The following is a 27,354-nucleotide window of genomic DNA, read 5'->3' on the forward strand; positions in this document are numbered from 1 at the left end:
GCATGGATCCTCACCCTGAAATGATTAAAAGTAACTGAAGTAAGTTTGAGGTTTAAGTTAAATTGATAAATATTTATATAGAGTATAAAAAATGTAGTCACATGTGTAAAGAGCTATACTGTTCCATTTCAAATACAAAAAGCATGTAATTTAGAAACTAATTGAAACTGAATTTGTAAGTATTTGCTACACCTCAGACTTGCTTAATAAGAATGTATCCATTATCTAATATGCAATTTTTGCTCCTGGTAGAACTGGTTCTGTTAGGAGGGTCATGAAAGGATCTCAACCCTTTTCCTTAGTCAAGTCTTGCTTTCAGCTATGAGCAGGAGTACAAGATAATCTTTCTTAAATGACCCAAATTTCTAGATCCTTTTGAGAATTTGGTTATGACTGAAATTCAATGCACAGGAAGTTATAATGCTGGTTGCAAAGAATTTAAGCTGAAAATGGAAACCATGTCTCACCTTAAATACACTGTATGTCTAGAACAATTCCTGGTTGGATAATCAGTGAGTGATATAATGGGAGGTCTTAAGAGAAGAGGAAGATTAATAGGACAGTTGCAATTGGAAGGCTATATTGAAGAAATTAAAGAAACAGACCAGATAATTGAATGAACACTCTAGGATTCATCTAGCTATTGAACAAAGAGAGAAATTTATTCACAGAGTTTTTCAAATACAAACAAAATAGCACTTTTTAATTGTTTTTTTTTTTTTACAAAATGAATATTGAAATAAATGTGGTACAGCACAGTACAATAATGGACGAAAGAAAACAAGATCTAATGATTGGAAAATGTCTCTCATGACTCTCATCTCCTCAACGGAAGTCTCTCCTACAGTGGACAGAAATTTGCCCCCTTGACTTCATAAAAATATCATATCAGAAGCTACTCAGAGAAATATTGCATACCTTTGAATAATATTGAAATATGAAGGCTTAACTCTAAAAGTCTGCATAAACACTGAGAACATGTGGAGTGGCTAAAGAGTTTATGCAGGATATACAAAATACTGATACAGTGGCATATTGGTCCATTTATTAGGTTAAATGTATGTTTTATAAAGGGATAATACTGTGTTTTCAATGGATAGTAAAAAGAAAACAGAGGAGTAATGCACTAGGGAACCCCTCCCCCACAGTCTGTGTGATGATTTACCTGTGTTGCGTGTGGCATGTGTGGATGTGTATCTGCGTGTGTGCTCGTGTGCTTTCAGGAGTGGCATTACCTACAGGGAACGTTTGTGGGGTACCCTGCTTCCCACATAATACTGTTTCTACTAGCCCTTTTGATTCTCCCAAGTCCTCGCCATTAAAAAAAAAAAAGCAACCAAAATTCTTGTTTGCATAATTAGATTTGCTTTGCATGTGTATGCGATATATGCTGACAATATTGTGTGGAATAGAAACACCCGATACCCTGCAACTCTTAGCCTTTGTTTGGTCCATTTTTTTTCTTTCCTCCATCATTCTCCATTTCTGTCACCAGCCTCCCACCACCCTCCCTTCATGTATAATGTTCCTTGTCCCATCGGGTTTCCCTTCATTAGCACGGTATTGAATCAGAACCACTATTCCACCTTTTAGAAGTAGCCAGAAGTTTTGGCCCCTTCCAGCCCCTGTGGCCTGTCTTCTCTTCGGCTTCTCCTGATGGCTCCGCCTCAGTATGGGTAGTGCTTCTGTTTCTTGCCCGAGAAGCAAGCCAGCCATGTGCACAGCAGCATGGCGGCAGCGGCACCTGCTCCCGTGCAGTAGTAGGCCCAGCCGATCTCACACTTCCCTAGGGACAACGAAGGGAGAGAGAGCAAGAACAGATGAAGAAGGCTTTGAAGGAGGTTTTGTCTGTTCCGACGTGTGTGCTCTGAAAGAACCTGGTGTTCTCACTCAAATGGAGCGATACTACGCTGAAAGCTATCTTGAGAGTAAGTTGGTTGTATGCAGTTCAGAAGGCTCCCAGGGTCTGTGACTCAGGCCAGCCAAGAGGACAAAAGCCTGTTCCCTTCACCAATGCCCACAGCCCTGGCTGAAAGAACAAGGAATGGTGACACCCGAGAAGTTAGAAGGAGTCGATTCTAATTTGACACCTTTAACCCAAACTCACATGCATAATAAGGCATTTTAGAAGAAGAATTCAAGATACAGGTACCATCTTTCTGCAAACAGGCCACTTTAAGGAAGAGAACCATTTGAAGGGCAAAACTAAAATGAATCCTGTATTTACATGACATTGTTGAATGATCACCCTCTTATTATCCGAATTATAGAACAAAACTCCCTGATTCTCCCAGGGTCAAGGCCTTTAAAGTGTCCTTCGAATGAAAACAATGACAAGAGCCAAATGGCTCCCTCTGTCTCAGTTGGTTGATTATTAATAATAATAACACACCCATGATTCTAAAAACAGAAAGATTTTTTTTTCATATATGGTCTTTGTTGGTTTCTTCTAACAACACTGTGAGGTGAAATGCTGTTGAGAAGCAAGCTAGGATTTAGAAAAGTTAGTGGTTAACCCAAAATCATATGCTTACAATTGTTAGTAAACTGAACCAGGATATAAACCTGAGTTCCAGATTCCAAGAATAAAAAGTCATTTATTGAAAATTTCTTTTCTGAGTTCATGAAAGTGATTTTTGCACTTGTGAACTTTTTTTTAATAGTACATTTTTCTACATTATTCTTTTTTGTGTGCAGAGTGAAGAAGACCTCTGTATGTTACATTAGACTCTGTCCTTTCTGCTCTAATTCTTACTCCTCTTTCCTCAGGTCTGACCATGTTATCAGACAATGTTCCAACAGCAACCGTTTTCCTCTCTTTTGTTCTTGCTTACACATCACCTTAGAAACAACCACAAACAGCGGAGACACTTGGATTTCAATTGCATCAACTATAGGCTGAAAACCATGTCCCTTTTTGCATAAGTCATTCTTGCCTTGTTCATTTGTGATAAAAGTAATAACTTCTCTATTGAGAAATGCAAAGACTGTTAGATTTAATGTGTAGTTCAACTTCATATTTGTTTATAGTTTTGATATGAGGGATCTCCCAAAAGCTCATGTATGAGAAAATTCATAAATAGAGGTGATATGAACAGATTATAAGAGTCATAATTCAATCAGTGGATTAATCCATTTGATGGCTTAATGGTTTGAAAAGACTACTGTACTTGGTGGTGACTATAGGCAGGTAGGATGTAGCTAGCAAACCTCTCTCTCCGCTTCCTTGCCACTAGGAATCAAGAAGTGCTCCTCCATTATGCCCTTCCGCCATGATCTTGGACCCAGTGCAATGGAGTTGGCTGATCATGGCCTAAACCTCTAAAACCATAAGCCAAACTAAACATTTCCTCCTCTAAGCTGTTCTTGTTAGATATTTTGGTCACAGTGATGCAAAGCTAATTAACATAGTATCTCCACTGGAAGCTTACAGAAAGGGTAGTCGTTATGTGCCCTATGTGTAGATAAGGCAAGGTGAGACAAAGTTAAGCAAGTTATTGGCTTGTGGTCAGCATGAAAAACAGCACAATTAGATCAAGAGCCTTCTCATCTTTAAAGTACCCCAGGATATTACCATGCCCATGGACAGCAGGCTGCATTGTTCAGTCTTCAGCCCAGCTGTCATCCTGGATTTGTCCCTTCTACATGCAATAATAGTAACAGAAAATAATAGACATATATTTATTACTATTTACACAAAATTATTAGGAGAAATTTATGTGAGGTGAATACTAATGTTTCAAACTACTTACAATAGCAAAAATATGAAATCAACCTAGATGTCCATTAGCAGATGAATGGATAAAGAAAATGTCACACACACACACACACACACCCAGAGTGGAATATTATTCAGTCATAAAAGAATGAAATCCTGGGGCTGGGGTTGTGGCTCAGTGGTAGAACGCTTGCCTGGCATGTGTGAGGCACTGGGTTCAATCCCCAGCACCACATAAACAAATTAAATAAACAAAATAAAGTTATTGGGTCTATCTACAACTAAAAAAAAAAGAATGAAATTCTGTCATTTGCAAGATCATGGCTGGAAGTGGAGGTCATTATATGAAGTAAAATAGGTCACATATACAAAGACAAATACCACGTGTTCTCACTTGTAGAGATTAATAAAGTCCATCTCACTGAAAAAGGAAATGGATAGTGATTGCTAGAGACGGGGAAGGTCGAGAGGCAAAGGAACATGAAAACAAAGTATATGAGATAGAAAATATTCAGAAAATGAATAAGTTCAGGTTCTTCCATAGCACAGTAGGGTAACAGTTGATTTAAACAATCTATGGTATATTTCAAAGTGACTAGAAGAGTATGAAATTTCCAGTCCACAAAAAAGATCAGTGTTCCAAGAGAAATATTTATTATGCTGTCGTCACACGTTATACACATACATTGAACTAACAATAATAAACCCTATAAAGATGTACAAACATTGTCTCAATAACATTTTTTAAAAATATATTGATGCATTTGATTCTCATGAGAACACAGTGTGGCAGGTAAGTGAATGTCATCCCCATCTTTCAGACAGGAAATTTAAGGCCAAGCAAAGTTTGATGTCCTGTGTCCCTCTCCCCAGTGCCTGCCGAATCCCTGGCATCCCTGGCCACTGTGTCTGCTGCCCTTGTCCACCTGTCTCTCTGCTTCTACTCACATAATCACAGCACAAAGAAGGCAACCATCTTTTGAAAGATAAATCAGATCAAGTCACTTTTTGACTTAAAACCCTTGAAAGAATTCTCCAAAATCCGTCTCCTCCCTGTGGGCTCTGGGGTCTCAAATAAGCTGGTATTTGCTGTCCTCTCCGGCTTCATGGTCACCCTCCTCCTGTGCCTCTCCAGCCACACTGGCCACCTTCTCTGTAGCACATCCAGCTAGTTGCTGATATGAGAGCTCCACATTAACTATTCCTTCTATCCAGAAAATTCTACATCCAGACTGTTGCAGAACTAACTGACTCCTTCTCCCAGTGGCAGCTCCCAAAAGACACCTCCCACCCACTGTGGCCTCTGTGGTTGCTCTCTTGCCTCTGCTCACTGTATTGCCTCCACAGCACTTTCCATGGATTATAAATTCAGTGTGTGCACTTGATTTCAGTCTCCATCTCTAGAATGAAAACTTCAATAAGGGGAGACTTCCTATATTTTATTCCCAACTATCCACTACCACTGTGCCTGACCCGCAGTGGATACTCGATAAATGACTGATGAATAAAAGGCAAGATAAAATAAAAATAAAGAAAGGAAACAAAGCAGGCAGGCAACCGGCTCCTAAAAAAACAGTAAATCTGGGATTTTATTTTAAGAATAACTCTAATCCTATTTTGGAAATGAATTTTTGGAAAGACGTTCCCCAAAGCAAGTATGTATTTCCAAACCTCCTACAGAGTATTTTAAATTTAACAGGGAGCTCAATTCTGAAGGATCACATCTCCACCTTGGGTAGGTGGGTCTCACAGGCACAATGACCTCCATTAATTCTGATAGACAGCATAAGCATTTTTCAAGGGTAACAAAGTCCCCCTTCACGGACCACGTTTGCTAATGTGGCTTGTGAGTCCTGGGAACTATCTCCATTTTGAATTATTCTTTACCTTGATTAAATAAATCTAGAAGGGAAAATTAGAAGGCAGCTAAAAGATGGCCAGTGGTTTAGACCCTTCCAGAGAGTCAGCAGAATGTGTCGTCTATCTGTTCCACACAGAGCTCCTGACGTGGAATAGAAGCCATTGCTCATTATTAACAAGGTATTGACCTACATGCAGTTCCATGACCTGACACGCAAAGCAGAGTATATAATTCTTTATTAATTATAGGACACTTTCTTGAGAAAAAGAGGCTGGCAAGGATAATTATTTCAGAATAGTATATGTGACAGCAGCACTGCTTATTAAAGATGAAAAGGGGGGAGGCTACTAAAGCATTGATCATCAGAGGGCCAAGGTTAGAGGGGATAATATTTTTTCCTATAGTTAAGTCAATAAAATATAAAAACTTCAGAGGCTTGTGCCTGGAGGGGAAACTATAACTGATGGTGTAGATGCTCCGCCCCATTCCTCTGGATCCCGCTGATGTTTCTGGGCTCTTAGTCCACAACTTCTGCTTGCATTTTGCTCCTAACAGCTCTCACTTGAAACCCACCTCAGAGGACCCATGAGAAAAATGGAACCAATTTGCCTCTCCTCTCTGACAGCTGAAGTGGTCCCCAGTATGACCTGTAGCCCAGGTGATGACTCAGGACTGGGGCACAAGGGTGAAGACCCAGTGACTTCTTGCCTCTCAATGGGGCAGACTGTGCAGTGTAAGGAAATGTTCCAGAACACCTGTGAGCCGAGGCTGGGACCTCACCTCAGATTGCACCTGTGCCTGGTATTCAGTCCTTCATCACTTTGCTTTGAAATCTGGCTCATTTCCTGAACCACTTGAACACCAATCTTCACCTCAGCATTTGCTCTAGGGGACCAGATCTTAGATAGCAGCAATGAACAAAGTTTTCTTGTTTTTCTTGACCAGAGGGGCTTGTAGTCTCTTCAGGTGTCCAAGGCTTAAGCACCCCACCTACCTACTCACCCGAGTCCTGTCAGCCCCTGAAAGACTCGGAGCCTGAGCCACTCTTCCCTGTGCTGCCGTTTTCCAGGGCAAGCCCAAATCCTTGTCGAGAACAGTGTGTAACTGTCGTTTCTAATCACTGTCATGTTCCTGGATCCATTCTAGTTTATGTCACAAAGCACATGGTGGGCCCATCAGACCAATGGTCGATCAGCTGGGAGGAAACTAAATAAAGGTTCTTAAAATGTTTGGCAATATAAGAAAATGTGATCCCTGATTACACACATCTATGCAAGTTCATATGTTATGATTTATACATTTCGTGGTTAAATCCAGCGGCTGATTAAGGACCAAATGAGCAATTAATGTTTAGTGCAGTTTGAAACAAAATTATTCCTGTATTTCAGATACGAAGATAATTAGGCAATTTGAGAAAAAAAATTAAATCAAAGGTGACTTTGATTTGTTCTAGTATTCTGGATTACACAGAAATAGAGCCATCTCATCAAACCATCCTCAAAAATATATGAAATATACGAGCACTCCCACACACATATCTTTAGAAAAGCAAAATAATAATCCAGATCAGTCCAGTAAGACCAAGATGTATCAACAGGGTTCAGGCAAACATGAAGAAACATTAAGTCTACAAACCCCTGGTTCTTTATTCCCTCCCTTCCTTCTCTCCCTCCTTCTTTTCTTTTCTCCCTTTTTCCTCTCATTCATTGATTCAACAAATACGGATTGAGGGCCTGGGCCCACTGGCAATCACTGAGTCCTATGAAGTTAGTGGAGAATAAGATGAATATAATTCCTGCTCTCCAGCTTATTGTCTAGTCAAGGAAATAAATACTAAATAATATTCTTACACTTACACAATAAGTATGATAGGCTCTTGAAAGGAAAAAAAAATCCAAGATACTACGGCAGCAAATCTCAAGAGATGTATATAGTGTGGTCAAGTCACTGAGGGAATGCCTTAAATTAGGAGTGAAATTTGAACAGAGTCTTGCCAGATGAGTAGAAAGCATGAACATGGGAGGCCTAGTTCATTATTATCTCAGCACTGATCACGCAAGTCCTGGTCCAGTTGCTCCTGCCTTGGGGTAGTTTCCACTCATCACAAGATCTTTAAGGATCAGAATTGTTGTTCCTGGAATCTAAGGTGCTTGACTTGAAGCAAAGGACACAGATGAAAAACGGAGACAGAGATGCCAAGCTTTTTATATCTGCAGGCCCAAGTAAAGTGTCAGTGTTTTTAGCAAAATGAGACTCTTAAGTCCTTGTTCCATGATCACTCCCTGAGTTTGAGAGCATGAATTCTGGAAATTTCTTCTTTACAATTTTCATTTAATTTGCTGGATAGAAATATAAGATACTCCACAATCACAAATGAATCTTAACGACCTATTTTCTGTTTTGCAAAGTTATAGAAACTGGAGATACCACAGTGAATAATACTGACAGGGTCCTTGGTCACATGAAGCCTACTTTCTAATATGACATTAGCTGCATTATTTAAATATATCCTGTGTATATTGTACATAAGTTTTATAGAAATTCAATGAAATAACACAGACATAAATTTTTCTTTTCATAGAACTATAAAGTGAAACATCTGAAAGTCTCTGAGAGACTGGATTTATGAGTCATAGACTTAACAGTATGTCTTCAATTGCTGCAAAGAAAGGGAAAGTAGATTTTTCTTCCTGAGCATGATTTCATTGTTAAAACCCACATGCTCAATGATTAAAAAAAAAAAAGTACCGTGTTTTACAGTCATATAAGAAAAATATCCTTCTGAATACTTTAGGCTATTAGAAAACCGGAGACGTTTACATTTATATGTTTGAAGTAGCACAGTTTCCCATGAATTTTAATAGAACTAACTGGAACCAGGAAATTTGGTGTGTGTGGTGGGGTGTGGGGGGGGGGTGGAGGGAGAGCCTCTCAGGGCCTCTCTTTTTGCCTGTCATGGCAATAAATGTTTGTTATTATAATGCAAACAGAAAGCATTTTACCAGAGGGCAAGTTTTGTCTGTGATCCTTTCAGGAAATTAGAGAGGCAAATCTATTTAAACTTTCCCTTTTGCTCTCCGTAATGCTCCATCAAACAGGACTCCAAGCTTGCTTGGTTGGCAAATTGCTGCTTTCAACAATGGGGAATACTATTCTTGACAGATAAAATAGAGGTTAATGGGACAGAAAGCAGCATACCATAGCCACATGCCAAGTCCACAGACAAAGGCTCCGTGGCAGCATTCCAGGGCAGCTCCAGTGTGGGACAGCGGTGTGGAGAGGTGTGGTGGGGTTTTTTTGGTTTTTTGTTTTTTTTGTTTTTTTTTTTAGGGTGGCTTAAATTCGTTTTTAGTGCATCTTTTGGAAGTAATAGAGAAAGAGGCGCTCCAAAGAACTTGGCCCGACTTCAAATAACCATGGCATTCCATTGATCTTTTCATCTTTTAAGGACATTGCAGTTTAACCTCTGGCCCTCCATTAATTTGTTCAATTAATGTTTTGGTGTCTATGATGCGCGACCGCCAATGCGCGTTGTGTGTCCTGTGCTCAGAGCAGCACCTGGACCCAGGAAGACAACCCATACACATTTGAGGCCTGAATGGACATCAGAGCCTTGACCTGTGCTGACAGAAGAAATCCAACATTAATGATTATATAATAGCTGTCATGTAAACACTGAGGGAGGGGCTAAACCGTTAAGAAATGACACCTCACCTCAATTCATCATTTTTGTCTATGATCCTGTTAGGGTATGAGAGAGGCAAATCTGTTTGTATTTTCTCAATCTGATTTCCATGAAAGTTTGTATTTTCTCAATCTGATTTCCATGAAAGCAAAGTAATGAGCTCTTTACTTATATTAAGTAAATGGTGAACTTGAGCTTGAACTTGGATCAAACTGATTCTAGAATTTTTTTTCTGTCCTCAGATGATATGTAAGGAAGATCTAAATTAAATTTATTTTTTCTTATTTGCTAGGTATCTAGTAGTTAATCTTTGCTAGAACTCATATGCCAAGAAAAAAAGTTCATCTTACCCCTTTGACTTGGTGAGTCTTCTTAAGAGACTCTACATCCTCATGTCCACCTTGGTTGGAAGGTTCTAATTATCAGAGGACTATATCTCACAGAATTCCCCCCACCCCCCAGTTCCTAAGCCAATGGAACCAAACTTGGTACTCTAAAGAATGTGTCGAGGTGAAGTCTAAAACAAATTTGCTCAAGGGATTCTGACAACCTGTGTTTCTGACATGAGAACCTAGCTTACCATGTGCCTCCAGACTTGGCGTGTATGGCCTGCCTGGTTCTGTCTTGAGCCCTGCCTGATGAAGGGCTCCAGGTAGTGGGCATTCTCCAATTCTCCTCCAGGGCTGCTGATAGATGATGGAACATTTGGGGACTGGGATCTTCAGGGAGGACCTTAGGTCATTGGGGACATGCCCTAGAAGGAGACTGTGTAACCTCAATCTCTTTTTCTTTCTCTGTGCTCTGGTTAAAGCTATGATCACTTGCTGCTACATGTGTCCTGCCAAAATGTTATCTACTATCAGAAGTCAAACCAATGGGGCCACCTGATCTTATACTTGAATTTTCAAAGTTGTGAGCTAAATGAACCTTTTCTGTTTATAAAGTTAGTTGCTTTGGGTATTTGTTTGTAGTAATGCAAAGCTGACTAGTACACCATTTGTCACAGAATCTTGATCTTTGCTGTGTCTTCCTGTCTCTATTTTGAACTTGAGCTCCATGGGTTCTTAACTTATTTCTCTTTTCTTATAAGAGCGCTGCTGAGCTCCCAGCATGCCTTGTAACCACAAGTGCCTGCATCAGGACAAACAAAGCTGATAGACTTCATTTATCAAGGCTTAATATTTTCTTTGATATTTTGAAATTGTTAATGCCTTAAGGTATAAATGCAAAGTCTAAGTAAGAGAAACAGACACATTAGATTTTGTCCTTGTTCCTTATAAATAACCAAATCCAGAAGGTAATAGGATCAATGGAAAGAGAAAAAAATCTTCTGTAGTCTTAACCACCACAGACAAAATTTGATAGGTCTTTCTACTCTTGAATAAATTCCTTCATACCTCTTCCTATTCAGACCTTCTTTACATAAACATTAAAATACAGAACAAAAAGAATATATCATGAGACCAATTCCACCTGCTCTTTTGTGAAATTACTGAACAAAAGTGGCACTTGTACAAAGAAAAATTATTGAACCTTTGACCTAAAACATACAAAGTCTTTAATTCAAACTTTTAATGGAACAAGTAGTAAAAAAAACCATACTTCAGGTGTCTGTAAAGAGAAGAACTTGGTTGGTGGGCAGAAAATAAAGAAGTCAAAAGGTTGAAAGAATGTGAGGTTTGGTTCTTCTTAAAACCTTTGCTTGTTTCTTATGTCTGTGTATAACTGGAAGTATGAATTCAAATTAATTATCAGTGTTGAACTGTGCGTGACTCTAAGGGCTCCATTTATGTTGCAGTTTTTGCACTCCCTAGAGATGGGCCCCAGGGGGTGCTGTCCTCAAGCAAATAATGGGAAGGAGCCCCCCCCACCCCCCCACCCCGCACACCACCACCATCACCAGTGTGTCCTTAAAGACTAAGTGGTGAAGAGATGTGGGTAATGGTAGAATCTCCCCCACCTCTATCCAAGTACTGAGTCTATTTACAGAATATTCCAAGAAGTGGACATTTTGATGCCTCCGGAGTCACCACAGTGAGGGGCCCAGCATTGCTCCTCAGCAAAACCTCTCAACTCTAATGTATGAGACTGACTTTTCTGTCCGTCCAGCTCATTTTTTCTCAGGTTTAAGGGACTAAATGGTAGAGATGGGGTCACTCATGTGCATCTTTCATTTGCTGTACCCAGGGTTCAGTTGGTCTGGCCCAGTATGGTAGGATGTAGACTCTCTTTGAAATAGAACAATCTTTTCCCCAAAACACATAGTGTACGTATGTCAGTACGAGATGTTCAGCAAGACATTCGAAAAAAAAAAAAAAAAAAAGATCCCCTCATCACACACCTTTATTATGTGCTCTTCTTTTTCCATAAAGCTAACTGGGATGCTGGAAGTCAGAATGTACAGTGCCGATGTGTCTGTTGGTGAGAACCCTCACCCCAAGCTATGGCAGTACCCAGTATTCTCTATATCTACACATGTTAAAGGGAGCAGGGATTTAGTTTGGGGAAAAGATATATATCTACAAACAGCTTACAACAGCACTACCTCTCAGGAGATATATTAGGGGGTAAAGTTTAATGGGAAAATATTTATCAACCTTGTATTTATCCAATGCAGTTTAATTCATTCTGTCACCAGAATGCAAAGAATAGGAAGGGCCTATACAGTACAGAGGGAAACATTAGAGGGAATGACCATCTGTTCAAACACTACACTTAAATACAAGTTCAGACTTTAAAGAAAAGGAAAAATTAAAACTTCTCAAATTATTTCTATTGTATGCATGGTATATAGGTTTTTCTTCTGGGTTCCCACAGAAATTTTGCTGAATAGTCATAATTTTAATTTGCTTGATTTTGTCTCTTGCTCTGAAAGAAATATTTTAGCTCCACCCTTGGATTAAGGGGCTGAGGAAAAAGAAAAAAAATAGTTTTAGCCAACTTATTGTTCCCCAAGGGGTATCATTGACATAGGAATTTACCAGGAAGTACTCTCCAAGATCACATACTTGCATAGCTGCTTCAGCTCAGGAAAAGGGCAGAAGACACAGAAGAGGGGCTGAAATTGATGTGTGGTTCACTAGCACTGAGCCCAAGTTACTAGGGGTAAGAAGACATGGCCATTCATCAGCAGCATTGTTATTACTATTATTAAAATCTTTCCCTACATCTTAACAATTTCTAACAATAGTGTACAGGTTTGGGAAGCAAAATTTTATTTTATTTTTTTTAAACTTAGAGCATCAGGAGATTTTATTTTATTTAGTGGTGCTGGGGATTGAAACCAGAGCTTTATGCATGCTAGGTAAGCACTCTGCCACTGAGCTACAACCCCAGCCCTGGGTATTTTAAAGAGTGCTTTGTGCTTGTTACACTTTGCAAGTAGAAAACCATAAAACACAAAGAAAATCCACAAGAAGAAATAGAAAATAAATTCCATTTCTTTTATTAATAATTCTGTACTAAAAAAATATTATCAATATAAAGTCTATATATTGGGTAATAATAGAATGTCAATGTTGATCTCCTAATTTTGGCAACTGTATGGCCAGATCAGAGAATGGCATTTTTTTAAAGGAACTACCTAAGTAATTTCTGAGAATGAGTGGGAAGGAGACAAAGAATGATAAGGCAAATGTGACGACATTTACTTTTAGAGGAAACTAGGGGGAGAGTATACAGTAGTAATTCTTCATGTTATTTTTGCAACTTTTCTACATATTTCAAGATTAAGGTTTAAAAAGTTTAAATATGTAAACGTATATTTATTTATATTCATGTACATGTACTACAAAATCAGTGAAGGACTTCTATGTTTGTAAGTATAAGGAAAAAATCAATAAATACATGGGTAATATGGCAGGCAAAATGAGAAACTGGGATAATGAATCAGTCTCTCTCTCTCTCTCTCTCTGTCTCTGTCCTAGGAATCAAACTCAGGGCCCCACACACATGCTAGGCAAGCACTCTACAGATGAGTTACATCCCCAGCCCATTGACTATTTTTATTCTATAATTTTCCTTATGAAAATCAGGTAAGTATTCATTTACCTTCTGTTATCGTTAGGATCTGAAATGTGCCTCAAAGGCTTGTGTATGGAAGGCTTGGTCCTCAATACAGCAGTGTTCAGAGGGCAGGCTTTTGTGAAGTGATCGAATCATGAGTGCTCTGACCTTACTGGTGGATTAATCCACTAATGGATTCATAATTGAATGGATTGTTGGGAGGCAATAGAAACTGTAGGAGGCTGGAGGAAGTAGATCACCAGGGCATGCACTGAAGGGTAGATCTTGTGCCCAGTCCCTTCTTCTTTCTCCTCCTCCTGCTCTTCCTCCTCCTCCTCCTCCTTCCTCCTCCCCTCTCCCTCTCCCTCTCCCTCTCCCTCTCTCTCTCTCCTTCTTGGCTGCTGCCATGAGGTGAGCAGTATTGCTCCATTACACCCTCCCCACCATGATATTTTGCCTCCCTATAGGCCACAGCAATGGGACCAAGTGACTGTGAACTAAAACTTCTTAAACCGTGAGCCAAGATAAACCTTTTCCCTCTTTTAAGTTGTTTTTCTTAGGTATTTTTGTCACAGTGATGAAAAGGTGCCTAACAAACTTCTTACATCCCACTTGCAAGTGTAGCTTTATAAAGCACAGCACACAATGAGGTGGCTTAGATGGTTCCTGCCCTCTGGCCACATCCCATCTAAGATAAAACCTTGTCCTGTTCCTACCAACCACAATCAACAAAGCAAACAGCCAATAAATTAAATCACTTAAGTCAAGATGACCTTCTAGCATTAATCATGCAATCTAACAATGATAGGTGAGATGGATACGTATGCAGGACCCCTGTGCCCAGGTGGGAGGGAACCGAGCACCCATCCATCAGAGCACCACACAGGACCAGGGCAGCACACAGGGGCACAGGAAACCCATTTTCCTCAACAAAATGCCTCTGGCCTGGCAAGATAAAGTGGTTCTATATTCCACATGGGAAACAATTATATCTCACAGAAGGAAAGGAATTTTTCCAGCTGATACATTTGAAGGATTTTATACAAGCAGAGCATGTGCTCCACAGAGAAAGACGACAGGATTTTTATGTGCAATCAAAGTCGTTCCAGGCAACTCCAGCTGTGAATGCTTCAGGCAAAACAGGAAGGCAGGAGGGATGGGAGGCAGGGATTACTGTGAAGGGATTAGACCTGAACAGGACACAGCCTCTTTTAAATTCAAGCCTTGTCAAGAACCAGCGCATCAGCCTCTATTTCCATGTCCTTTTGACTTTATCCTTCTCTCACTTCTCCTGCCACTGAACACATCCCAGCATCACAGATTTTATTTATTTATTTTTATTAGTTGTTCAAAACATTACAAAGTTCTTGACATATCATATTTCATACATTTGATTCAAGTGGATTATGAGCTCCCATTTTTACCCTATATACATAATGCAGTTTCACATCCACTTTTTTACCTACTGCCATACTAGTGTATGTTGTATTCTGCTGCCTTTCCTAACCTCTACTATCCCCCCTCCCCTCCCCTTCCCTCCCCTCCCATCCCCTCCCTTCCCGTCTTCTCTCCCTACCCCATCTACTGTAATTCATTTCTCTCTTGTTTTTTTTCCCCCTTTCCCCTCACTTCCTCTTATATGTAATTTTGTGTAACAATAAGGGTCTCCTTCCTTTACCTTGCAATTTTCCTTCTCTCTCTCTTTCCCTCCCCCCTCTCATCCCTGTTTAGTGGTGATCTTCTCATGCTCTTCCTCTCTATTCTGTTCTTAGTTGCTCTCCACCATCTCTAGCAGTCAGAGAAATGCATCACAGATTTTAGACCCAAAGAGACCTGGGAGAAAGTTCACACAGGTCAAGGGATTGGCAATCTGATTCTAAACAGGGCCAGACAGTAAGTGTGTTAGTTCAAAGGCAACCACAGACGCAAAATAAATGAATGAGCATAGCTGTGTTCTTATACATATATATATATATATATATTTTTTTTTTAAATTTACAGAAACATGCAAACCAGATTTGGCCCTGAGTTTGATAATCCTGTATCCATGTCACCTCCTGTATTTTATTCATGAGGACACTATTGTCCAGGATACTGGAATGACTTTCTAAGATCTCTTAAATGTGTTCTGTTCAGTGACTATTTTCTTTTGCTTATAATTTATAATTTCCTGGTTGTCAAAGTAAAGCAGGCTGGTGTAGCTGTGTTATTTATTCTTAATAAAAAAATAATCTAGTCCTACCAGGCGCAGTAGCACATACCCGTAATCCTAGTGGCTCTCTGGAGGGTGAGGCAGGAGGATTGTGAGTTCAAAGCCAGCCTTGGCAACAGCCAGGTGCTAAGCAACTCAGTGAGACCCTGTCTCTAAATAAAATACAAAATAGGGCTGGGGATGTGGCTCAGTGGTTGAGTGCCCCTGAGTTCAATCTCTGGTACCCCCCGCCACACATATCTAGACCTATTTGGGTAATGAGTATATATACCACATAATTACCTGCCTGCATTTTAAAAGGTGAGTCACATACTCAAAGCAAAGTATAAAGTTAACGGGGAGAAATAAGCCAACAACCTTTTTCTCTTTTGCCAACAATCCTGGACATTTGGAGAAACAGCTGGGGCTCAGTATCTGCTATCTATGCATCACAGATTCAACCTACTTCAGAGCAAAAATATGCACACATTTCCAAACTGTGCTACACGATACAGTTTAATATATATACATACACACACACACATACAACACACACACACACACACACACACACACACACACGGCAGTTAAACTGTATTAGGTACCATAAGTCGTCTACGGATTATTTAAAGTATGCATGAGGATGTGTTCTTTGTATGCAAGTCCTAGGCTATTTTACAGAAGAAACTTGAGCATCTTCTGACTCTGGCCTCCATGAAGGATCCTGGAACCAATCCCTTTTGGATGGTGAGGGCTGACTGTGTGCACTTCATGTCAGTATATGTAAACCACCAGTGTAAAAGAGATCTAGACCAAACAAAAGGAGCAGGGCTCACCTAGAAAGGAAGACACAGAGTTGGGGAAGTCAGAGCTCTAAGAAATGGACATTCCTGCCATGTTGCCAGGCATGAGGACCACACAGAAACAGACACTTCTTCACTTCCTCTCTAGGTTCCTGGGGGATTACCCTTTCATACCATAGCGAACCTCATTCTTTTTCCTCTAAGTACCAGATGGACTCAGGATCCTCCCTCCTGGACTTTACATTGAATCAAGGCCCTGCATCACCCCCTCCTGAGATTCCAACAAGAATCACAGAGCCACGAAGAGGATGGCATCTCTGCCTCTTGGCATCCTCTCAAGGCAAAGGAATGCCCAAGAAACAAAAGTACCTTGGCTCCTCCAGAAACAGCATTAAATTTCAGTGAAAGTGTTAAAAAAAAAAAAAAAAAAAAGCAGGATGAGAAAGTAGAGCGGCTTCTGAATTCTTTTGCTCCCACCCGTGAAACGGGCCTCTGTTCTGTGACCCACTGGATACAGTTCTTAATACACACATTTGCACCAGGTACACATAAAAAGCAGTTTACCCTTTGTCTTGTCCTGCAGGCTGAGTGTCTGCAAGCGCAGTTGCTATTAATCCTTGACCCTTAGCACTGAAGCCATCCTAAAAGTTTCACTAGAGCTCATCCACTGTTAAGATGACATTGGCTCTGTGTACAGAATGTACAGTGGTGGCCTTTGTGTTCCCACTGTGAACTGACACAGAATCCGATCTCCGTGTGGGGGTGGCTAAGATAACCAGCAGGGTTTCACTCAGGGTAGGGAGATAAAGATTCTTCTTTACCTTTCTGTCTGTAGCTGCTGTTTATAAAGGCTGGGACTACCTGAAACTCAGGTCTTTGATTCATGGATGGCCCAAAAAAAAAAGAGTGTGAAAAGGCTTGGTGTGTCTCTAAACTACGGTTCCCCGGTGTGTCCCAGGGATGCAGCCAATGTTCCAACAAACCTGTGGGAAGAGGTGCTACATTCCATCCGGATGACATTTCATCCGCCCTCCCTGTCGGTACCCATCACACCTCCCTCAGCTGCCAAGTGGCCTCTGCAGATCCTCTCTAGGCATCCGGTTCAATGGGATTGTGCTGCAGCAAGGACTGCTTTGATGTTGGTCAGCTACCCTCAGTCTAAGAGGTTTTCCTTGTTGATCCCTGCAGGCTTGTAAGGCAGCTCTTGGAAACGGAACTAAATCCAGTTTGGTCAAGCCCAACCTTGCGACCCTTTTTGGCAAATTCCAATACCCATTTAAAAAAAAAAATGTAAGAGATTGTGAGGGATAGTTATTCTTTCACAAATTATAATGAAAGCAAGTCTCAGACCAATCCGGCTACACATGCAGATACTTATTTAATGAAAAGCCATCAAAGAACAGGCACAAAATAGCTCATCACTGTGTGCTGGGAGCTAGACAGATCCTCACTTTCTGTCTTTCTAGGTATTTGGGTTACCAACTTGAATGAAAGACAAATGGGGCAAGCTTCCAGGTTTCTGTTCCCATTGACAACAACCAACCAGGTGTGCTTCAAACGGAAGATTAAAACCAGAACCCTTTACGGGTGATTTGTCCATAGATGCCATTTCTCAGAGCACACAACTTGAATGCATCATTACAGCTGTATTGTGGTCAAAATATGAAAATACATACCTCTGTACTGGGAGGTAAACAGCCATGGATCCAAGTTCCTCAAATATCCTACAGTGTCTCTTTTCCCTTGAGGACCATAGAAAATCCTAGCCTCGGGCGGGCTCCAGATTACAAAGAGTTGAAAGACCTAAGCAATCTCATTCTACTTGGGACCTCATTTTGCTTGGAAACTTAACCTCTGACCTACTGTAGTCCTAAAGTCAGGAAAATACTACAGAAAAGCTCCGTGGAAACAGTTCTCTGGAAAAGCCGCAGATGGTGATCACCTAAAATAGGCCAAGATATGCACATATCTGAAATTCCAGATGGCCCCCACCTAGGTGTGGTGACCAGTATCTAAGAGAAGCCCTGCAGTTTGGCAGGTACCCCCCCTTTTGACATCCTCACGATTTAAACCAATCAATTTTAAGTGCGTCAACCCCTTGAACTAACCAATAATTCTTTCCAGATTCTTTCCCACCACTTGATACACTAATCATGTTTTAGAGTTGTTATTTGATTTTCCCGTGGTGTGTGATGATTTGCTAAGAGATGCTGTGATGTATGTGGGGGTCCCTGCCTTCTCCAAAGAATGTATAAAACTACTGCAAACCCTGGGCTCAGGGCCTCTTAGCATCACCTGTTGCTGTGTGTGCATGGAGGACCAAGCTAGCTCGAAATAAACACCTTTTTGCTGCTTACATCGATCTTGGTCTCTGGTGGTCTTTTGGGGGTCCCGAATTCGAGCATAACAGAGTTAATGGCTGTCCCAGGAGGTACCCCGTGGGAGCCTGCTTTCGCACAGTGGCCAGCATTTCTTTTAGTTCTGATTCCTCAGAGTCTAGGACATATTGGTTATTCAGTATTTTGACTATTACTCAGGCCAAGAAGAATGCCTCTGTGCCTGGATGGATCCTTAAATCCTTTCATGCAAGGATACGATATAGCTCAAGCTATTTTAGCCAATCTATAGTCCTGAATATTTTGATTTTACCAATTAAAGTCCATTTTTAAACATTCACCACGTTAATTAATAAAGCACTAATTATATGAATAAAAATCCATTTCTGAAAACTGTTACACCAATTAGTAAAGCTTCTGGTGTCGGTGGAGATATGAATGACAGCAGTATTTGTACTAGCAGCATTGACTATCTGCCCTGGAGTGTATACTTGAGCTGAGGTTTTTTCCTCAAGAGCATGCGTACATCAATATGCTGAAGTATTTTAAAATGAATCATAGTCGTACTACCAGTGCTGTTAAGAACTGTGAAAGGTCTGAGGTTCTACTCTGTTTGTGAGCTAGAGTGAGACTGCCAAAATTTCATGGATGCTGGCAAAAGGTAGGAGACTTCTGGATCAGAGACAAGAGGACTGTGTTACTCACATAGTACCATCCGGCAACATGAGCTTCCTGTTTGTGTCCATTAACTTTGCCTGCCCAAGTAGAAAAAGCAAACAGTGGGTTTGTGTCACAGTTGAAGAATCTTTCCTAATGGGCTGCAAGAAAATCTGTCCAATTTTTACCTCAGAAGGAGATAATATATATTATACTGAACAATAAAACAAACCTGGCCCCAATTTTGTCTTCCAAGACTGTTTACAACACAAATATCTTTGAAAAGATAATCCAGAAAAAGTGCCTCTTATCACAAGATATGCTGAAATGTGACCTCCATGGAGAACTGTCTCCAATGTGGCACAAACAAAACTGGTTAAGATCATAAAGGAAAGCATATGTAACTCACTAAGAAGATTGAGCAGTCAATTGCACGGATGTGATTTCTAATTAAAATGGTGTATAGGAGTACTTATTTCCACAATGCTTATTGTACATGGGGACATTTTCCCCTACACCATTCACCTGACAAATACTTTCATATATAATGAAATCAAGTCAAAGGGGTCCCATGGCTTTACAGCCTCTTGGGGAGATTTGAGGTTTTTCCAGGAGGTTATATCTAACATTCAGATCCCTGAGCTTTCCAGTGTCAGACTTCCCAATGTTGTTTGCCAGAGGTTCTGTCTTCAGATATCAAGAACCAATTAGAATGATGAAAAGAAAATCACATGTACCTAGCACATAAAAATTACACACAGCTTCAGTAGGTTTACAAATTCTCTGAAGCCTGATGATGAACTATGGGCCCCTTGAAATGGTCTGGAAACCTCAAGTTAAAATAAATCCATGGATCAAGGTTACCATAACATTGAGCTCATTTACTGGTGTCATCAACACATCCTGTTGCTAACCCTAAGAAGCATGCTTATGCAAATGGCATATTCAGCTGTCCAAAGTATGACCCCAAATCAGGAAGTTAAAAAGCATTGGCCAGAGCATACAAATGTCAGTGCTTCAATGATATGAAGTTCACAGAAACAGAAAACTGAACAGTGCTTCTTTAATGTGTGGCTGCAAAATGACTTATGATAATTAGACAGGACACAAATTAGAAGTGAGGGAGCGAGAAACAAAAGACATAACTAATAATGGCAGTATATAATAGGTGACAGCGTGTCATAAAACTGCTTCAAAACAAAACAAACCAAACCAGAAAGAACTAGAAAGTTCTTTCAGTCTTGGTTATTCAGTAAAGGTGCACAACAGTTAATGTGTGTCCAGAACTCTTAGGAAGGACTCCATATAACAGTATAATTTTTGCTTATTTACTTTTTATATATTCTGGTTGAAATGATGGGGACATAACATACTTCATCCTTAAATTATTTCAATGTTGTTGTAGTCAGTTTTTGCAATGCTGTGACCAAAAGACCTGAAAAGAACAAGTTAAAGGAGGAAAAGTTTGTTTTGGCTCATTGTTTCAGAGGCTGACTCCATAGCTCTGGGCCCAAGATGAGGGAGAGCATCATGGCAGAAGAATATGGCAGAGAAAAGCATCTCAAGATGTGTCAACCAGGAAACACAGAGAGCTCTGCTCACCAGTGACAAAATATGAACCCCAAGGGCATGCTCCCAGTGACTTACTTCCTCCAGCCAAATCCTACTGCCTCTAGTTACCACACAGCGACACCATATTAGTAGAGCCTTCCAGACATTAATTTAAAGCTTTCAGAATCGAATCATTTCCTCTCTGTGCATTCTTGCATTGCCTCACCCAGAGGAAAAACCATAACCATATCTAAACCGTAACAACATGATTAAAATAAAGACTGTGTTGGTATTTTAGGCAGAACGGAGGACTAACACTTGTTGGATTTTTTCCATGTGCAAAACAATTCAGGCTGTCATACTGAGTCTTTTCAATAGTCATGTGAGAAGCAGGTATTGTTATCCCCTTTTAGAGAGGGAATTGAGATCCTGAATCAAGTTGTTGTAAGGGATTGACATTGAGATTCAAATCCAGTTCATAGCTGGTCAATTTGTTTGTTTCCCATTAACTAACGCTTTCGGGGGAAAAATACATTTATTTGGAATAATCCTTTCTTATGGTATTTTCTGAAAAGATCTGATAAATGAAGTCCCACTATAGACCATTGCTCATTTAGTGATTTTTTTAATAATTCCTCTTTATTCCTTATGTTTGTCAATATATTACTAGGTTAAAAATCAGACTAGAAGTCAGATGAGTCCTTTTATTATTTCTGGTGATCCCAATGAATAATGCTTACAAATGACCTTTGCCTAACTGCGGGACACCTGTTAAAACCAGTGGCTACTTTCCATCTTTTGTTATGGAATGAAGGCAAAAAACACAGGGGCAGATCACTAACACCTGAGGAAGCCCATCAATATGAATTTTCAGTTCTGGGGCAGAAATATTTTTCTTGGGAGTAAGGGCTCTTATAGAAAGATTTGAAAGAACTCTCTTCAAATGTCTGGTAAAGACAAATCTCCCAGCAACATCAGAATAGTGTTACTGGTCTAAACGCACGTGATTAGAGAAGAGACTATTCCAAGACACCTCTGTGAATGTTTTCAATTATAAGCCCCATGAAGGCAAGGAGCAGGCAGGGGACTTTCCACGGGGACTGTATTACATTATCAGAAGTAGTCAGATGGTGTCCTGAAACATCATCCCCAAACCCTCGCTACCAGAACATTTTAATATAATCTATGGGTTTAAGCAAGACGGTGCTCATATCGACAATTTGTCTCAATTGTCCTTTCTTCCTTTCCTACCTCATTGACACAGTCTGTTGAATAAAGCTCACTCCTGAGAGATGATCCCAAACATTAAAAAATATCTTCCCCAAACAGTTACATTTGAAATGAAGTGTTTTTCTGGCTCCCATTTAACATTCAAATGAGACATGGTAGTAAAGAGCTGAGCGCACCTGATACAAAAGAATCATCAGAATGAAACTGTTCAGGTTCCTAAATCTCCTTCAGGACTTTACACCCCACCTAAGAAGGCACAGAACTTAGGTAGACCTTTGTTTTTCAAATAAAAATATTGAAAAAAAATTAAGAAGAATCTTGAAAGGAGAGACCAGCATATTCTCTGGCCGTGCCTCAAGACATCCTATTTTCCAAGAGAATTTCCCTCTTTCTTCAGCCATAGATTGCTGTAAGCTACTGAATAAGGTTTTTTAAAGGTATTAATGTAAGAGGGGGAATGATTCTGCACTGAAATAACCTAATCAAAAAAAGAACTGAGGAAGAAAAGAATTTCAAGCAATTTTCTGTTTTCACCTATCAGAGTATTTGGTTCTTTAAACTATGACCCTGATCTTGATTTTTTCTGGGAGGAGACTAAACTATTACAGAATGATGCTACCATTTTTGCCAGGTATTCAGAGCCAAATATATGCAGAAATGTGACAGCAGTTGCTTTTTTAGTTGTTAAAAATTTATAGTAAGTTTTTTTTTTCCTTCTTTTCTTCATTTCTTGCTTCCTTCCTTTCCCCTGGTCCTCCTTTCTGGGATTCTTTTCACCATTCAGTAGATGGCAGATACACAGCATGCAGGTAGGGATCATGTCTATCTTATTCATAATTTTTTTGGAGGGATATCAGGGTTTGAACTCAGGGGCACTTGACCACTGAGCCACATCCCCAGCCCTATTTTGTATTTTATTTAGAGACAGGGTCTCACGGAGCTGTTAGTGCCTTGCTTTTGCTGAGGCTAGTTTTGAACTCGAAATCTTCCTGCCTCAGCTTCCAGAGCCGCTGGGATTACAGCTGTGTGCCATCTATCTTATTCATAATTTTATCTGTGTGGCGAAACTTGGTACTTAGAATGTGCTTAATAAATATTTGTCGAATAAATCCATGCATCCATTGAATTTCAAACACTAAGCTAAGAGCTTTAACTGCAAGAATCCTGTCCCAGAATTCCAGATGACTGGAACTTGCAAAGATGTATTTAGGGATGCAGACAGAATGAGATTTATGATTGTACAGAATGGGGCACTTTTTCCTAAAGCAGGACCAGAGTCATTTACTAAGTCATAACTTAAAGTGGAAACATTCACATTCTAATTTTGTTATCATGGAATCTACTGGAAGGGGCAGTTTGAATAAATGTCCCAGAGATGAATGTGGTATTCTTTCTGTGCTCTGGAATGAATGTAGAAAACCCCTTATCACAAGAAAAGAAGGCACTAAGAAGACTGAGTGACATGACCAGAATCCTGATTGGCTTTTTGCCCTGGAGGTACCTGAATACTGCACTCAGTCATGTCATCACCCACCAGCTTAGTTTCTTTGGCCTGTGGAAGTTTCCCAATATTATCTGGAGCTAATTTTGGCTTGGTTTAACTCTTAGAAGCTTCCTGGCTTTTCTCTATCATCCTCCTGCAATCAAGCTCTGGATGAGGGAATCCAGGCTCATACTGAACCTTCCAATGACTTCCAGTGACTTGAACCTAAAGTTTAGAATAGCTCCATTCATAGCCACATAGAAGGCAAGACACCATTGTTGCTTTAAGGACTTAAAATCTGGTTAAACCTCAATGCAATTCTCAATGCATGTTCAATACATTACTATTAAACAGTTTCCCAACTAGCAATCTCCTAATGGAATAATATATTTACTTCAAGCAATAATCAGTGAATGCATCATGTGGGAGGGGTCCCTTGTTGAACTGAGGGAGGACCCTTTAGCTGCTGGTTGTAACAGGCAAGTCCTGCTCTGGCACAAACTTGAAGTCCCTGGGTAGAGCTTCAGCTGCCTGACCTGGCTGAGCACAAAGCATCCATAGAGGTCCACATGAGCCAAAGGAGACTTCTAACTTCTGGCCAAAATGATGCTTGCTACATTAGATGTCATACAGACCAACATTAGGTTCTTCTAGTGTCATCTCCAGTGTCATCTCCAGTAATAGAGTCTTCTATGTGAATGACAAGAAAACTAGGATCGCTTAGCTGGAGAAGGACCCGCAAACCCCAAGCTTAAAAAGTATACTATTTTTGTTTCTATCTTTACCCACATGTTCTTCTTGCAAATCAAGTATGATTAAATTTGAGGAAGGAAAACGTGAGTCAGGTGTCAAAGAGCTAAAGGAGATGTGTCCAAAGACGGGTGGGCTGGCCACTAATCAGACAAGACTAGAAAGGATTTCTCTCCTAGACTGAAGATAGAAACAAACAGACTGTCATTTTCTCCAACATTGCTGCGCTCCGAGTTTAGAGTTTATGGTACTGTTCGTAAGACACCAACAGCATAATTTCAGGAACAGGAAACATGATGGCTTCTTAATCAAATTAAATAGCAAAATGAAAGCAATAATTACTCAAATTTACTTGGCAAATTAGCAAGACAAATTAATTGAAACACTACTTTTGATCATAAGGGGATATAATTAGAAAATTCTTTGGTGGATGAAAATATCTCTGAGGCATGAATTAAATCAATTGGACAACCTGATTATAAAGACCTTATGCTTAATGTATAAATTCAAATTTTCTGATATGAAATATAAAATGAAGAACAAAGATTGAACAGTAAATATTCATTAAAAATGGTCCTGTCCAATAGCAAACACCGTCCTGACTTTTGTTATGTGCCAGATGGCTATGCTATGGATTATTCTTATCAGTAGTACTGTTTTGAACTCCCAAAAAGTAATAAGTAAAATCACCATTGTTTATGCTTCAAAGCATAAATAATTACTGACCCTTTGTTTACAACCACATTAATGGAAGGGGCAGTGACAATAAAAAAGATAGGCATGCTTCTTAGCTTCATCTACAATTTACAAATCCAACAACTTCTCAGAAAAATCCAGTTCCAGAAAACTCTAAGCACTTCCAAGAAGCTACTTACCATATGACATCCCCCTAGCAGCAGCTTCTGTTCATGAGCAAACATGCAACAAATTTGGCCCAACTTGACTGAGTAGAGGAGCTGGGGGAGAAGCTTGCCCTCTCTTTTGGAGAGAGTCATAAGTGCCAAATGTATTTATGACCACAGAAGAACTAGCTTCAGGATGAAGCCAGCCTACAGATGGCAGATGGTAGTAGCCAATCTACAGATGGTGCTTCCCAAACATGGGCCCTGGGCATCTCTTTGAGTCCTTGGATCAGTCAAGACTGCAGCTCATCCCTGCTCTGGCCTTGCTGTAATAAAAGATTTTAAGTGTCTTCTTAGTTTTATCCAGGTGTTGAGTCAGGCTTTTGTAACTTAAACCTAAAAATGATCTATGTTTAAAACAAAAATGAGAGTCATAGTTTCTGATGCTTGGATACTAAAAATCTACATTCTCGACAGGACAGCTTCTGATTCTAACACTATAGGTCGAGAGCTACTATCAAGGCAAATGACACTTCCAGTTGGAGAATTTTGACATTCATTGTGAAGCCTATTGACACTCCTGTTTTCCTGTATTAAAAATGCTCCACAAATGCTCCCTTCTTCTTGATAAATAAGCTAATTCAAACATGGCAAGGTAACAATTTTGATCTGTAAAAGTGGACACTTTTGCAAAATCACTTCAAGATTACACTTAATACACAAATGCTTGATAAATCATCAGTAGACTTATAAAAACATTAAGGCCTGTAAAAACAAAACAAAAATACCCTTCTTTCTCATTTTGCTTTCTAATTTTTTTTTTTAAATTGTAGATTCCTACCACATTGCATTACAACCACGATTGTAAGTTTCTTATGAAATCTCTTCTTGCCTAACTACTTTCAGTTTGGGATTCAGTTTAAATGTTCTTCCCTTGGAGTTTCCTTCTACCCACCCACCCACAAGCTAAGTAAAATATTACTTTGTATCTTGTCTCATGACTGATATTTGGGATTAAAACAAGTTGAAACAGGAAAGTAGAACATAAAGTAGGCTCCCTCCTGACTCTTCCCCCTGCCTGCCCTATAGCCCACCCACACCCACTCTTTACCAGCCTAAACCTTATGTAGCCTTGAGTGCTCAGGTAAACACACTTCTTTACGAAGCTCCAAGCAAGGTCTGATGGCCTTGAATTGTGATCTAGCAAAAAACTACCAAACTGCTACCAGACTGCTTTCAGGTGCAGGTGCAGGTGCAGGTAAGTGAGTTTCAGGGATGGCTGATCCACAGGCTGTGAATCCACCTCTGTCCATACTCCCCTGTTTACTCCTATGCTTCCACCTGGTCAGAGGGGCAGCCAGGGAAGGGAGAGCACATCTTCTGGTGCCCTTCTTCAGAAACCTCTGTTTATACCTCCTCCAGTCTCACTGGCCTCAGTGGGTCGAAGCCTTCCCATCCCATGCTAGTGCAAGGGGCACTGTGACCAAGATAGATTTACAGTGCACCTTGTTTCCCACCATAACCCAACCTGGAATGTACAGTATTTGCACCGCTCACTGGGGTAACTGAACAGGGCTGCTTAGTGCAGAGTTTCCACTGCCCTCAATCCTGACTGGCTACCCTAGAGGCCTCCAGGATCAGTAAATGACATAATTTGAAATGAAACCATTTCTGACTTGTCAGAGATGTTATTTGAACAAAATCAGACATTACCAAACTATGACCCCAGGGCCTGCTTTTGTAAATGAAGTTTTATTAGGGCCATAGCCACCTATGTCCCATATACCTATTGACGTTATGGCTGCACAACTGCGCAGCTGCCACAGAGACCACATGCTTGCAAAGCTTACAGTCTGGCTCTCTGCATAAATGCCTGCCAATCTCTGACTCTCACGGATCAACTAGGGTGGAATAAGCTCAGCAAGCCAACCACAATGCCCACTGTAGCTCCTGACACTCTGCCTGTCCGACATACTTTATATGAATATTATCTGTGTTAATATCTAGTTTTAAACACCCCGAGGGTCATAAATAGTTCTTTGACACTGTAAACACGACATACATATTTGTTGGCTGAATAATTGAAATGAATTCACTCTTCAAATAATCCACCATGGAGAAACCAAAGCAATTACTTCTTTCAGGATGCTCTGGCCAAGACAGTAACAGCAATTCAAAAACAGGATGCCAGGGCCAGGGGTGTAGCTCAGCTGTAGAGCACTTGCTTAGCATGAGCAAGGCC

At 40.2% G+C, this 27,354-nt stretch overlaps 1 protein-coding gene across 1 annotated transcript in view; it reads right to left on the bottom strand.

The window, feature by feature from the left end:
* Positions 1-699: 699 nt before the first annotated feature.
* Positions 700-27,354, bottom strand: part of Lhfpl6 (LHFPL tetraspan subfamily member 6) — a 230,521-nt gene continuing 203,866 nt past the window's right edge. The window contains exon 4 of the mRNA XM_026408748.2: positions 700-1,786. Coding sequence (XP_026264533.1) covers positions 1,668-1,786 — 119 coding nt within the window. The 3' untranslated portion in view covers positions 700-1,667. The remainder of the gene's footprint in view (positions 1,787-27,354) is intronic.

This window comes from Urocitellus parryii, chromosome 2 (genome assembly GCF_045843805.1).
Source record: "Urocitellus parryii isolate mUroPar1 chromosome 2, mUroPar1.hap1, whole genome shotgun sequence".
In the NCBI taxonomy this organism is placed as follows: Eukaryota; Metazoa; Chordata; class Mammalia; order Rodentia; family Sciuridae; genus Urocitellus; species Urocitellus parryii.